The following is a 14,769-nucleotide window of genomic DNA, read 5'->3' on the forward strand; positions in this document are numbered from 1 at the left end:
CACACAGAGAACAGGTCTCGACTCTTCGGTTCAGTCATTCATGGAGCTCAACACACTCTCTCGACGATGCACTAACCGCGATATACGAAGAGACTCTTTTGATGCACTCGACGACCCATTTGGCACTCACTGCTTGGCTGTCAACTTGTTTAACTTTGCATGGACTGACTCGCTAGACGAGACACTAACTATCTCGCACTCTATGAAGCACACTTACCGACTGCGGACCAACAGAGTTTATATACAGGGTGCGGCAAGTTCATAGCATAATTTGACCTGTGTAGTACAATGATGTGCTGAATGAATGTTTGCCAGCTCATGCCGGATTCGTGTACTAATGAGCTACCATTTCGAGTGCGACAATGATATGGATCAACGGAGTGCACACCATCGTGCCTTTGCTGTTAAAAGTTATTTCAAGAATAAGCACTCTGTTATTGTTACCCAGCGTCTATTTCAGCAACATTTCAACCTGAGACGTCATGGGAATGTTCCAGATGGATGGACCATTGCGACAGACATTTCCAGGTAATTTCCCATTTTGGTGGCATTTCCTGGCTGCCTCGCTCACCTGATCTTTCCCGTTCACACTTTTTCCTTTGGGGCTACCTGAAGCAAGGTTTTCCGAACACGTTGTGCCACCATTCCTGAGTTGAAGGATGGCATCAGAACTTACATCGTCAATGTCCCAGGGAATGCATTATGTTGAGTTATGGCAAGCTTCCAATGCCGCCTAGATGAATGCGTTGCGCAGAGGGGCATCATATTCAAAAAGTAATCCACACAATAGACAATGACTTACACATTAGTAAATGGCAAACCTTTAACTATTAATTAACATAAGAGGTAATAAATAAATTACAGTTACTGCCTTATTGTGTGTTTTTAATATCCTATTATAAATGCTGCTGCACCCTGTAGATTCCGGCTTGTGTTTGAGAGCATCTTGGGCTAAACCGGTAAGAATTCGTTCCAGAAGGTTCTCTATCTATCCATGGCATATCACCAATTTTGTCAATAAACGGGTGATTTCTCGTCAAATGTGGCAACCCTGCCTTCTTTTGCCATTTTGTGGCAACCCTAAACCTGCTTTGCCCGGAAACTATCCCACCACGTCTGGACATTTTGTAACAATATTATAACTTAGACTGCATAAAATTTATCACATTTATTAATTTGAATAATGATCTAATCGTTGCCACATGTTCTATTCAAATACTATAATAAATCTAGAAAGATGTATAAAAGAAATCAAGCAAACAAAACAAAAAAGAAACAGTTTTTCACAGATGATTCAGTATTTCTCATTCAATTAATTCAGTTTTCCCTTTGCGACAAGACAAAAATACATAAAAACTCAAAATATCTATATTAAAAATTACGAAGTAAATCTTAAACACTTATTTCCTTGAATAAATTCCAGAATGAATTAAGCATGATTTAATTTGCAATAATAAAAGAATTATTCTGCAAAGTTTCAAATGTAAATAAACATGACCGCCATCGCAAAAATAATTAGGCTTAGTCGCAATTAAATAACTTTTAAATTGTTGATAATTCTAAAAATATTCCATGCAGATTTACTAAAGGCATAAAAACCTTAACCGGAAGATGATAACAACATAATTCAATCATTTTTAAAGCAATAAATGTACAATTTAAAAACATATAAGAGTAAAGAAAGTGAGACCACTCAGCCAGGTAACAGAGTGGAGATATATATATGTGTACGTTTGGTGCGGCGATTGCTACTAAAAACTACATGTTATAGCAGTCCCATATACAAAATTTCAACATTCTGAGGCTACTCGTTTTTGAGTTATGCGAGATACATACCTACAGTACAGACGCCACGAAAAGTTCTCTTCAGAATTCATATTAAAGCAGTTTTATAATTTTTTGGGGGGAAAAGAGTCTTTTATTCTGTCCTTACGTACAGATGTCATGCAAAAACATTGTTAAATTGCGATAGCGGTCAAAATGGATATTTTTGTTTAAATATGCTGCTTGAAAGCTTTTGCGATTACAATACTTCCCTTTTACTCCGTACAAGGAAGTAATAATATAAGATCCCCATTCACATAGTTCAGTTTCTGATAGAAACACTTCAGATTAATTAAAAGTTAACTACTAACCCATTTCATTCATCACTTTATAATCATCTATATTTTTCACAAGCGTACCAATAAAAGGCAAAAGTAAATTAACTGCATGCCATGTAGTTTTATACTTTGCTTTAATTTTAAAGATCCAAAGTAAAACTATACACTTTTAAAAGTAGAGTTTATCTGAAGACAGATTTGAGTGGATACATTGAAGAGGGAAGACTTTTATTGTAAAGTTACAGTAACAAATTACCCATCAAGCTAAATTTACAAAGGTAACTAGAAAACTCATTCTCGTGTCCAAGCACCAAGTCAATAATGATACTGCATAAATATTAATTCAAAATTATTTATTTAATACACTTTATACATTATTCATCTGTTAACAATTTGATAAATGATTTCTAACATCTCAAATTTTCTGTTAAACTACAGAGTAATTATATGAACAAATATGCTCTGGATGACAAATGACATTTCGAGTTACAAAAATTTAAGTCAGTTATACATGACTTTCAAAGATGTTTTGAAAAAACCTGTACCAGAGTTAAAGCGACCTATAGCTTAAATCGGCATTAACAAAGTCTGGCAGCAAAAGACTTACAAGACCATGAATTCAGCTGGTGGAAAATTATGGCCAGATTGAGTTGCAAACAATAACATTGAAACTTTGATAGAATTTTTCTTATAATTTATGATATTTTGTCTCTAGCCAAAAGCCATGGGGTAGGAAATTAACAATGAAGATGTGGAAAAAAGAGCTAAAAAGTAAGAAAGATTTCAGAAGCAGCAACACAAGGCAATTGAAAAAGAAATGTCTTCAGAAGAAGTGAAAGATATAAAAATAAATCCCAGTTCTTTGATCAGCAAAATTTGTTAAAACTAGGGTAAGATGCTAAGTTTTCAAGTAACATATCACCCTAATAAAGCAGTAGCAAGTTACAGAATAAGCATTATCAATGACACTGCCATGTCTCACTTTGTAAACATTTTATAATGCAAGCAACAACAAATCACACTACAGAAATTTTAAGGGAAACAGAAGCCTAGTAAGTCTCAAGTGGAGTCGATGAAAAGATAGAAGAAAGTAGCCCTTAAATGACCCTAAAACTGACGTTTTTTAAGAATGGAAATCTTGCATCTATACTAGAACACTTTTATCATCACTTTCTACTTATGGCATCACTCTCTTAATACACAAAAAAAAAAAATTGAATACTAATTTAACTGCAATGTCTCAATATACAAAAAATTGAAAAGCAGTAAAATTAAATTTCCGTCCATTTTTATCCATTTAATATTTAATGATTTCCAATGGGTTCCACTGTTTTGCATTATAAACTTGTATACACAGTAAATCAAAATCGTAATAACAACCTTGTATTTAGCATAAGAATTATTAAAATGATCGATTTCGAAGGTAGCTAAAGGTCCCTCCTCATCAGGAGAACCAAATTCCTAGAAAGGGGTAAAAAGAAGAAAAATAAAGAATTGGCAAAGGAGTCTCAGAAACACGTGGTCCTTATCAGCACACATGTGGTCATAACTGGAATTTGAATCAGTTACAATGGCCAACTACTTTTACTGAGCCAGACTAAATGATCAACATATGACACATAGACTAAAACGCAAGAAAATCAGCGAAGTCAAAAAATAAGAAGCAAGGGGCAACTGCACCTTAATGCACCAAGTCTAAACTTTGAATAAAGAGAAAGCAACCTCCGTAGCAGCTTTTTTGTACCCTCCGGTAGTACCAAATGCGAGGAGGCAACGCCATCTATCAGCAAAAATAATAACCAAGAATTATAATAGAATTTTAAAGACGTTAGGAAGGACTGGATTGGACTTAAAATCATTCACTAAACATGATAAATTCTTGTGAATATGAAAAGCCTCAAGAAAATCCAATTCACCAACGAAGAAACCTTTTGGATAATTAGATCCAAAGTCAAAATTATGATTAAATTTCCAACTATGATACGCAATTGAAGACTTGTTAATTTTGCCTTTTCGGACCTAAGATTCATGTTCTTTGATACGAAACTTCAATGCTCTTTTTGTTTGGCCAATATATTTTAAACCACACTGACACGATATACTATAAATTCCCTAAGAATTAAAGCAAGAAACACAATCTTTTAGAATCGAATCATGAATTTTATTGAGAGGGGAGAAAGTGACTTGAAAATTGAATTTCTGGAGAATCCGTGCAACTTTATAACTAACAGAAGGATAAAATGGAAGCACGACAAGGTCATTAATATTATTTCTAACAGTGGAATGTTTTCTTTGGTGGGAATCTGAAAATTTTTTAACAGCTTTATCAATGATCACGGGAGAAAATCTTCGGGCCATAGCAACTGCTCTCAAATAATTAAGTTTATAGGTAAGCAAAGATTCTGAGAAACAAACTTCGAGCCCGCAAAATACATAATAGTAAAAAGAAGCCATTTTTTGCTTAACAGGGTGGCATGATTTAGCATGGGGTGGTAAACAAACTGCAAAGGGTTTACGGTACTCATTTTGGAAAACAAAGTGCAAATATGCATTTTGGAACCACTTTGTTTTCCAAAATGCATATTTTCGTCAAATTGAAGGATTGGCTATGGGTAATCCTCTCAGTCCTGTACTTGCTGACATTTATATGCACTATTTTGAGGTGAAATTATTTGATAAACTATCTTTTTGTCTCTGGATTCGGCATGTAAACGACACTTTTGCGCTTTTTGATGGTAATAAAGAAGATTTATCCCAGATTTTATCTATTATAAATTCAATTGATCCAGCCATCCAATTCACTCTTGAAATTGAATCCAACAATTCGCTCCCCTTCCTTGATATTCTTATAATCTGCAATGAAATTGATTTTAGCACTATTGTGCACTGTAAACCCTTTGCAGTTTGTTTACCACCCCATGCTAAGTCATGCCCCCCTGTTAAGCAAAAAGTGGCTTCTTTTTATTATTACGTATTTCGCGCGCTCAAAGTTTGTTCCTCAGAATCTTTGCTTACCTATGAGCTTAATTATTTGAGAGCAGTTGCTATCGACCGAGGATTTTCTCCCGTGATCATCGATAGAGCCATTAAAAAATTTTCAGATTCCCATCAAAGAAGACATTCCACTGTTAGAAATAATATTAAGGACCTTGTCGTGCTTCCATTTTATCCTTTTGTTATAAAGTTGCACGGATTTTCAGAAATTCAATTTTCAAGTCCCTTTCTCCTCTATCAATAAAATTCACAGTTCGATTCTAAAAGATTGCGTTTCTTGCTTTAATTCTTAGGGAATTTATAGTATATCAAGTCAGTGTGGTTTAAAATATATTGGCCAAACAAAAAGAGCATTGAAGTTTCGTATCAAAGAACATGAATCTTATGTCCGAAAAGGCAAAATTAACAAGTCATCAATTGCGTATCATAGTTGGAAATTTAATCATAATTTTGACTGACAAGGATCTGCAAAAATTATCCAAAAGGCTTCTTGCGCTGAAGAATTGGATTTTGTTCATATTCACAAGGATTTACAAATAGTCTTCAAGAATGAATTAAGTTGATGAGCCAAGCTTTCACTGTGTTGTTAAACTGACATTCTTCTGTAGCTGTTGTTTCCCTCTGGTTAACTCATTCCCATATTTGATAAGTACACCACCATCTTTGGGTGCATTTTGAAAACCTTCTACACTCTAATTATATTCACCCTATATATAATCAACTTTTTTCTTTAATCACTCTATAGTAATTGAAACTTTGGTAATGATGAAATATATGGGTACTTTTCCGTTTCGCCGGCGCAAATCTTGCCAAGCAGACTTTGTTGGCGACAACGTACAGTATACACATAAAAAATGTTAATTCTAAGAATTTTTTTTTATTTTGAAGGCATAAACATTTTAATATGGTTTAAAATTTTGTAAAAAGCCAATAAATAAAGACAATAAATTTGTAAAAAGACATTAATTTAAGAATTTACTATGATTTCATGGTTCAATATCCTGATTCGCCGGTTCGTATCACATGACCCCAAGTGATCTCATCTCACGTAAACTACGCTACTAAAATCTAATTTGCTCAGTAATTATCTACATTAATTTCAAGTTAAATCTTAATTTGGAATACAAGTTTAAATGCAAGAATTATTTCAATTCGTACGAATAGCTTACTCAGAAATTATGTAAAACCGCAGTGCTTTACCTCGCTAGTGCATTCTCATTAGAATTGATGAATTTAACACTTGATTTCGCCTTCGGATGAGCGGTGTAATTGCGTTCTAATTGACTTAGAACCTAATTGACTTAGAACTAATTGACTTATTACCGTGAATTGTCTTAGGGAATAAAATTTAAATATCGTGTAAAAATTCTATATTATTGTATGCCAGTATTGAAAGAAACAATCTGATAAGAAATGGCTTCAACTTGTTTGAAACTGAGGCATAAAAGGTTACCAGCTAAGATATTCCGTCTGGCATCATTTAAACCATTATTGGAGACTTTATCGTTTGCGCCGGCAAAACGGAAAAGTACCAATATATGACCTACTGCTTTTAGTTAGTTGCTTATTTTTTAGATGGCACGACTACAATTGTTTGTTTTAAAGATTTCTTTTTGTGCGATTAAATTACTTCTATTGGCAGGATTGCTATTAAGAATCCTGCAAACTCAAATAATTGAATGGTGGGTAATTTTAAAGCTAAAGATTCTACACATGTGAAATACCCCACAGCAAGTGCTCTCATGTTATCTGACAGAAGCGTGACTGAAATCCATTCATAAAAATGGAGACTAATTTTTAATCATTCTATGCAATATTTGAAGAGTTTTTTGATAAAATTGGTAGAAATTTAAATTTAATGGAATTTAGAATTTAATAACTTACTGAATTAATTAATGGAATATTTTTTCTTTACATATTCTTTACTACTAGCATTTATTTTCATATTTAAAAAAAGCTTTAGTGGCACTATTTAAGAAATAAATGCAGTAGATCACATACCACTTCATTACCAATACTTTATATGGAAAGCAATTCCTGATTAAATAATTACTTCAAATATATTTCACAGATATTCATTTCACCAAAAGAAAGAAAAACTGTACTTTTCCGTTTCGCCGGCGCAAATCTCGCCAAGCAGACTTTATTGGCGACAACATACAGTATACATATAAAAAATTTTTAACAGACGTTAGTTCAAAGAATTCTTTTATTCTGAAGGCATAAACATTTTAATACCATTTAAAATTCTGTAAAGAGCCAATAAATAAAAATCAATAAATTTGTAAAAAGACATTAATTTTAGAATTTGTTATGCTTTCATGGTTCAACATCCTGATTTGCCAGTTCATTTCACGTGACCACAAGTGATCTCATCTCATGTAAACAATGATACAAAAATGTAATTATCTCAGTAATTATCTACCTTAATTTCAAGTTAAATCTTAATTTAGAATACAAGTTTAAATGCAAGAATTATTTCAATTCATACGAACAGCTTACTCAGAAATTATACAAAACCGCAGTGCTTTATTTCGCTACTGCATTCTCATTAGAATTGATGAATTTAATCCTTGACTTTGCCTTTTCTATATTTTCGCCTTCGGATGTGTGGTGTCATTGCATCCTCATTGACTTAAATACCACGGATGATCTTAGAATTGGACTACCTGCTAAAAATTCTATGTAATTGTATGCCAGTATTAAAAGAAACAATGAACCTGATAAAAAATGACTGCGACTTGTTTTGAAAATGAGGCGTAAAAGGTAACCAGTGAGGATATTCTGTTTGGCCTCAGTTGTACCATTATTGGCGACTTCATTGCCTGTGCCGGTAAAACGGAAAAGTACCAGAAAAACAATCTCGACTAGATCCTAAGTTACTACACGGAATATATAAAAGTACACTGCTAAATACTACAATAAATCAAATTTACATATATCCATTAACTATTTTATGTGAAAAAAGTTTAACATTATTATAGAAAAACTAACAGAAATGAAAACAAAATGAAACTATGGAACTATTCAAACATTTCTTCCTATGAAATTCAAATTAATCTCTACCTTCATTGTGATCTTTATCTTTTAGTCTCTGAGAGCAAGGTCGGTGGTAGCGAGGGCTGCTCTTATTCTCTAAAACATCGTTTCTACCTGATACATCGTTGTTTCTCGGTGATCCCCGTACTTTCTCGCTTGTTCTATCATTCGGTTTAGAGAATTTGCCTGTGTTCTATAAATAAAAAAAAATATGATTGATATACAAGAAAATAATCAAATGAAATAAATATATTTAATGTTGTAATAAAACAAATATCTAAAATAAAAAATAGGCAAATTATTTAGTAATAATATTTTTTAGCTAATAAAAATTATTGTATGTGAGACATTTAAAAAAATTGCTCAATTCTTCAGTACATTTTATACAGTTCCACTGGTTACTAAAATCAACCAATTATGACATTCGAATTCCAAACTACTAAAACAAATGTATACTAGCCAATAGAAACACTAGAGTTTATTAAACTCATTTTAACTACTTAGAAAACTGATTGCAAAAGATTGATTCTTCTGTACTTTTCCATCATGCTCTGCCACGCTTTTTGCTGACAGTGAAAAAGAAGCCAGCGCATGCTAAGACCCAACGATAGTGAAATCTGAGGACCAAACCCTTTGTTGATTTGCTTCTTGTGTGCTTTCATTGGCTTGTGTGTTTTTGCATTTTTCAACAACGAATTTTAAAATTTGGAATTTACCAAGCAATGAAAAAGCAGAAATTATATTATTTCAAGATAAACAACCACCATGTTTAAATAAGCATCAGATGAAAGTCAAATATTTGCTGAAGCCTAAATGGTTCTGCTATTTCCGGTCATACGGAGAAGAGAAAGGTATCCGAAAAGACTCGAGGTTTAAGAACTTGTGCATTCTGTTTCTCATCAGTCTATGATTAACTGATGCAAAGAGTTATTTCTATAGATTTTTGTGAATGAAAGGCTCCAATTAAATGACTACATGATTGTGGACTGAAACAATTATATCAAAGAGGTTTGTTGCAATTCTTTGATACCTCATCCTAAAGCAAAGATTCACGATATTAACAAAATCATCAAAAGTTTGTTCACATATAAAGAAAATAAGGTAGGTTATGCATTACCTTCACAGTGGGTTTTCATGGGTTTGGGTAGAGAAATGACAGACTGCTTTACAGTCGCTATTCTACATAGCTCAGCTAAAACTACAGCAAATGGAACAACATCCTCAGACTGCAGGAAAGGTTACAAATCATCCATGTTCAAAGCTGCAGGATACAATCACTTCACTGAGAGCCATTCATTTAATTTTACTGACCATATCATGGGTTGTCTTATGCAATCTATTGAACGTTTTCAGGACAGCACTAAATTGAGGAATAAATATTAAAGTAGCACAGCCCATCAAAATTTTGACTCCTACTTGGCATAACTCCCTTAGCATCACATACATTCGAAGCCATACTAGCAGATATCTGTAAATTTATGTCTCCTAACTACTGTCTCCAAACATTTCAGCTTATGTTTTGTTAGTAATTATAAATAAAACAAATTCTTAAATGTAATAATGCTATGAAATAAAAGCTACATAAATATTATGTATGAAATAAATATGTTGTCATCTATAAACTATTCTTATAACCAGAAATTGTTTACAGTTAAAAGAATTCACCAAAATGCAAGTGCATAACAGAAAATATAGCAATAATAAATGCTATTTTAATAATGTAATGCTATGAAATAAAAGCCATGTACACTCATGTCCATAAATTAAGGATAATGCAAAATCAAGCAAAGAATGAGTTAGAAGCAAAACAAATTTGACTTATTTGTAAAGCTTATTTATTAAACACAAGGTAAAGAGCAAAAAAAGATGCTATATGTTCGATATTATTAAAAAAATTAGCGATTTTTTCTCCCTGGAACAAATTACAAAAAAAAAACCTATTTACAAAAAACCAATATTACATGGTTGGTATGATCGTTAATACATCGTATGTCTCTCAGACGATGCAATACAGTCCGTACAACGCCTAGGCATGCTGAGTATCAAATTATCGATCTGATCTTGGGGGATATTACACCACTCAAAAAGCAATGCTCTCCGAAGTTCCGGTAGACATGTAGGAGGAGATTGACGGGCTGCAACTCGTCGGTCAAGCATATCCCACACGTGCTCTACTGGATTCAATTTCGGTGAGAATGCTGGCCAGTCCATACGGGTAATATCCTCCGATTGAAGGCATTCGCTTACGATGTTTGCACGGTGAGGACGGGCGTTGTCATCCATAAACACAAATTGTGCACCCATGGCGCCCTGAAACAAACATGCATGTTGTTCCAGAATGACGTCCCGATAGATTTGGCTTGTCATGGTTCCAATTTGAACATGCAAGTCAGTTCTGGAACCCAGAATATTTCCACCCCAAACGAGCACTCCTGCACCACCGTAATGGTGACGTTCAATGTTATTTTCTTGGTGGTAACAGGTACCTGGAGCTCTCCACATGAACGTTCGGCGAGAATCAGACTGCAAGCTAAACCCAGACTCGTCGGAAAACATCACACAAGCCCACTGTTGCGGTGTCCACAATGCATGCTCTCTACTCCAGGCTAACCGCAGGCGACAGTGAGTGGAACGCATCCGACAGGTCTACAAGCATATAGACCAATCTGCCCTAAGCTTCTGTACATGGTCTGCCTTGAAATTGTCGTACCAGTGGCTGAAGAGAGCTCACGAGACAGGTCTGAGGCTGTGCTCCGCCTGTTTCTTTTGGCAGTAACTGCCAAATACCGGTCCTCATTCGGCGTTGTAACTCTGGGGTGACCTGTGCTGTAACGTCTACTCACATTACCATCATCTTGGAATCGTTGCCAAAGCCAGGAGATGACACTCTGGGCAATTCCAAGTTCGTCTGATACTTCCAGTTGGGTACACCCACATTCCAGACGGCCGATAATTCTACCACGTAAAATATCATCCAAATGCGTCCTTTGTGTCATAACTATTCGGTTATCTCACTGAAATGCTTTTAAAGCACCTGCGAACAATTTTACTTCTTTGCCTGTATTCCTTATACATCACTCTCTTACACTCTCGTCATTGTGAAACATCGGTGTCATCTGGTTACTTCCTGAAATTTGCATATGATTCTTGAAGATGTGTGTAACGATTTTACAGGTGATATATTTATTTTAGAGTTCGATTTCACCGTGACTCCGAATTATCCTTAATTTATGGACATGAGTGTAAATGTTATATATGAAATAAGTATGTTGCCACCTATAAACATTCTTATATTTAGAAATTGTTTACAATTAAAAGAATCCAACAAAATGCTTGGCAAGTGCCGAACAGATGAAAGTACTGATTTTTCAATACCAAAGTATCCTGCTGGTACTTAACCAAAACTGCTTGCAGTTTATACATTAAACTTATCAAGGATTATGGCTTATTTATTCATCGGGGTTACTGTTTAAGAATGTAATGCTTCAGTTTGGACAAAATTTTGGCTAGCGTAGTTCTTTCCCCTCCAGCCCATGTCAGACACTACTTGGAAAGTCCCCCCCCCCTAAAATGCAGCTGAGACTAGAAAAATCTCCTCATGTGAGAGTTGATGACAAATATCCTATAGAGGCAGTGCAAATGAGGTAGTGTTCCTTATCAAACTCCAGCTTTAATGTAAGGAAAGTGGAACCTATGCATCCCCAATCTTCCTACCGATATACATATATGATTTTTATAGAAAATTCTCAGAAAACTTCATGAAATGTTCCACAATTTTGTCACACGCTATCAATCTTTAAGTGGAAAAGGAGTGGTAGGCTGAAGAAACAAAAATATTAATCAAGCCTGTGACCATGAAATGGGGAATCAACATAACAGAAAAACACGATCTTTCAGCTGGCTAAGAAACATGAATTCTGAAACTGAATAAATTTGGAAAAGAAGCATTTTTCAAACTGCCATATGCATATAATATGTAATATGTCTGTCAAAACTGCCTATGCAAAATTATCTAAGCCGGAAAGAAAAGGATATATATTTAAGAGATTATGATGTTCTTAGCAACTGCTGCAAGAAAGAAGATGCATTTAAACAGGTAGTTTCTCAAAGAGCAAACTGTAACTGATGAAGAATTAATTTAAAAAAAAAAAAAAAAAGAAAGAAAGAAAGGGAAAAAAAAATGTTGAAACTGCTCTTCTAGAATGGTTTCAAGCTTTAAGACTAAAAGATATCCCTATTTCTAGTGCTCTTTTGACCCAATAGCTGTGGAATTCACATTAAAATACAAATGGAGAACACTGCATCAGCTGATAGATGGCTTACAGAATAAAAAGAGAAATAATACTGTTAATCAAAAAGGTAGCAAAAGGCACATAGATTATCATGCAAATGGTCACTGGATAGAAGACGTTTTACCCAAGATGCTAAATACAAGCCATATGAAATTTGTAATACACATTAAACTGGCTAGTTTTACAGAGCATTACTAGAGTATACATTAAGCTTTCTTTTAATCATGTAGTGAAACATAGCTAGTTTTAACACACTGAAAGAACAAGTCATTGTAATAATGATATGGAATATGGAACAACACTTAAGAAAACACTACTTAATAACAGCAAACACCAAAAGTCTCAATGTTTAGTTTTCACTCAAACTCACCATAGCAATAAGAATTAATGCCTAACTTACCATAGCAACAAAACATTAGAAATTAGTAATTTTACTAATTGCCTTTTGAAATGGCACAGTAAACTGAAAAATGAAAACTGTTAAATTGTTAAATAACTGTGCTGCATAGAACTCTGATCTCATTCACAAAAACATTAAACTAGTGTTCCTAAAAATACAACTTCTACCATTTCAGCCTTTAAACCTGGCTATCATAAAAGCTTTTAACTCTTATTATAGAAATGATGTCATTCAAAAATACGTTAAATTTGAATCCTGTTAAAATGGAAGCATTTCAAAGAAGATAAGTCTATATCTTTGCTAGATGCCATGTGTGTTTATAGTCAAAACACAGTTAAATATTGCTTTAAAAAAATTACCTTTATTTACAGATGTAAATGTGTAGCCCTAATGGATTGAAATTTATAGCCACCATTTCAGACATTAACTGAAGTTATAGACTTATGTTTAGAATGTTGCAGTTGTTGAAAATATCTAACATCTGAATAAAAACTGACTATAGTATTACAAAAAAGTTGAAACAGTTCTTTGAAAACAGATCTTTCTAAATATAAACCCACCATGACTGATGAACTCTGAAAAGTACTGAAAATGGAAATGAGTAACTCTGGAAATTTTATGAAGAGACATTCTATCCTGAAAATCAAGATTTGGACTTACAGTCTTAAAAAAAAAAAAAAAAAGGAGGCTATTGGATCAAACATCTAAAAAAATACTCTACATTTTAAACATTAATTTAATGGCCCCCAACTCATTCTAAAAATGTGTAAACACACTCTATATGATGTAACTGATGAAAATCTTTCAAAGTTGCATAACCTTAGCATTAATTTGTAATTATTAACTTAGGTATTAATTATTAGATTGTTTGCTGGTTACTAGTTAAGTTTAAAACTGTTATCATAGTCTACAATACACAAACTGCTCTATGTTAAACTCAGCCATTTAAAAACTCAACATGTTGGAACAGAAGGGATTTTAATAAGCAGCAGGTACTGTACATACATATGTAATACCAGTAACTCAACAGCAGTAGTAATTTAACTGCTTACAATCAGGTCTTTAGGAAGAAACTTGATAGTTTGAAGTGTGTCAGGACTTAAAATATTCCCCATAATCTTAAACCTTGACACAAATATTTCAAGCTGTACTTTGTTTGAAAATTTAAAAAAAATAAATAAGATAAAAATCCATCAATGCAGTGTTACTTTATTTTAAAAAGTTGGATTTTAAATTTAAATAAAAATAATTAAATATATAGTATTAAAATAATTTTCTGATTATTGCTTTTAAAATAGAAAAAGAAAACACTACATACTTCAAATGAATGACTTTGGTTTCTGTCAAAATACCTGAAAAAGAAAATTTTTAATTGTAAATAAAACTGAATCACCTACAACTAAAGAAATATTAGATACCACCACCAATTTCTGAATCTACAGTACTTTTAAATACAAAATTGCAAACAAAATGAAGGAAAAACAATATTAATACTTAAAAATAATCTAATTAAAATAACTGAAAGAAACATACAGATAGTGGCAATTTATGTCTCATCAGAACATTTTTTTCTTGTGGGAAAGGCAGGGGTCCACCAGCAGCTGAGTGGTAAAGTCGCTGAACACTAGTAATTCAGTCCAAGGTTCGAATCCCAACAATGGGCTGGCTGCATGGCATTTCCGTGGTTTTCCCCATGTGTAACATGTATGAGTCAGTTTCCCTTAGAAAGTTCTCCAAAAAGGCATCCCTCCCTTTAGGCAGAAAGCCCTCAAGGCTTGCCATAATCTAATAAAACCTTATGAGAAATGCATGTGCAAGAAATTCTATAGCCAAGTTAAATAATAAATGGCTGTTAAAATGGACACATCCCTGCCAAAAAGTCATGAAAAAATATGCATGAGGCAAAGCAGTCTGTTGGCAAAATAGTTAAGTGGCAACCTAC

The 14,769-nt window shown here is 33.6% G+C and overlaps 1 protein-coding gene across 2 annotated transcripts in view; it reads right to left on the reverse strand.

Annotated features, from left to right (window-relative positions):
• wcy (WW domain-containing adapter protein with coiled-coil wacky) overlaps positions 1-14,769 on the reverse strand; it is a 103,624-nt gene that overhangs the window by 72,362 nt on the left and 16,493 nt on the right. For both annotated transcript variants that reach the window (XM_035358332.2, XM_035358331.2), the window contains exons 2-3: positions 14,146-14,179; positions 8,163-8,328 (exon numbers count right to left, since the gene is read on the reverse strand). In XM_035358332.2, the coding sequence (XP_035214223.1) occupies positions 8,163-8,328; positions 14,146-14,179 (200 nt within the window). The remainder of the gene's footprint in view (positions 1-8,162; positions 8,329-14,145; positions 14,180-14,769) is intronic.

Source organism: Stegodyphus dumicola, chromosome 9 (assembly GCF_044657685.1).
Source record: "Stegodyphus dumicola isolate Sdum_Otavi_A_Nest chromosome 9, ASM4465768v1".
NCBI lineage: Eukaryota > Metazoa > Arthropoda > Arachnida > Araneae > Eresidae > Stegodyphus > Stegodyphus dumicola.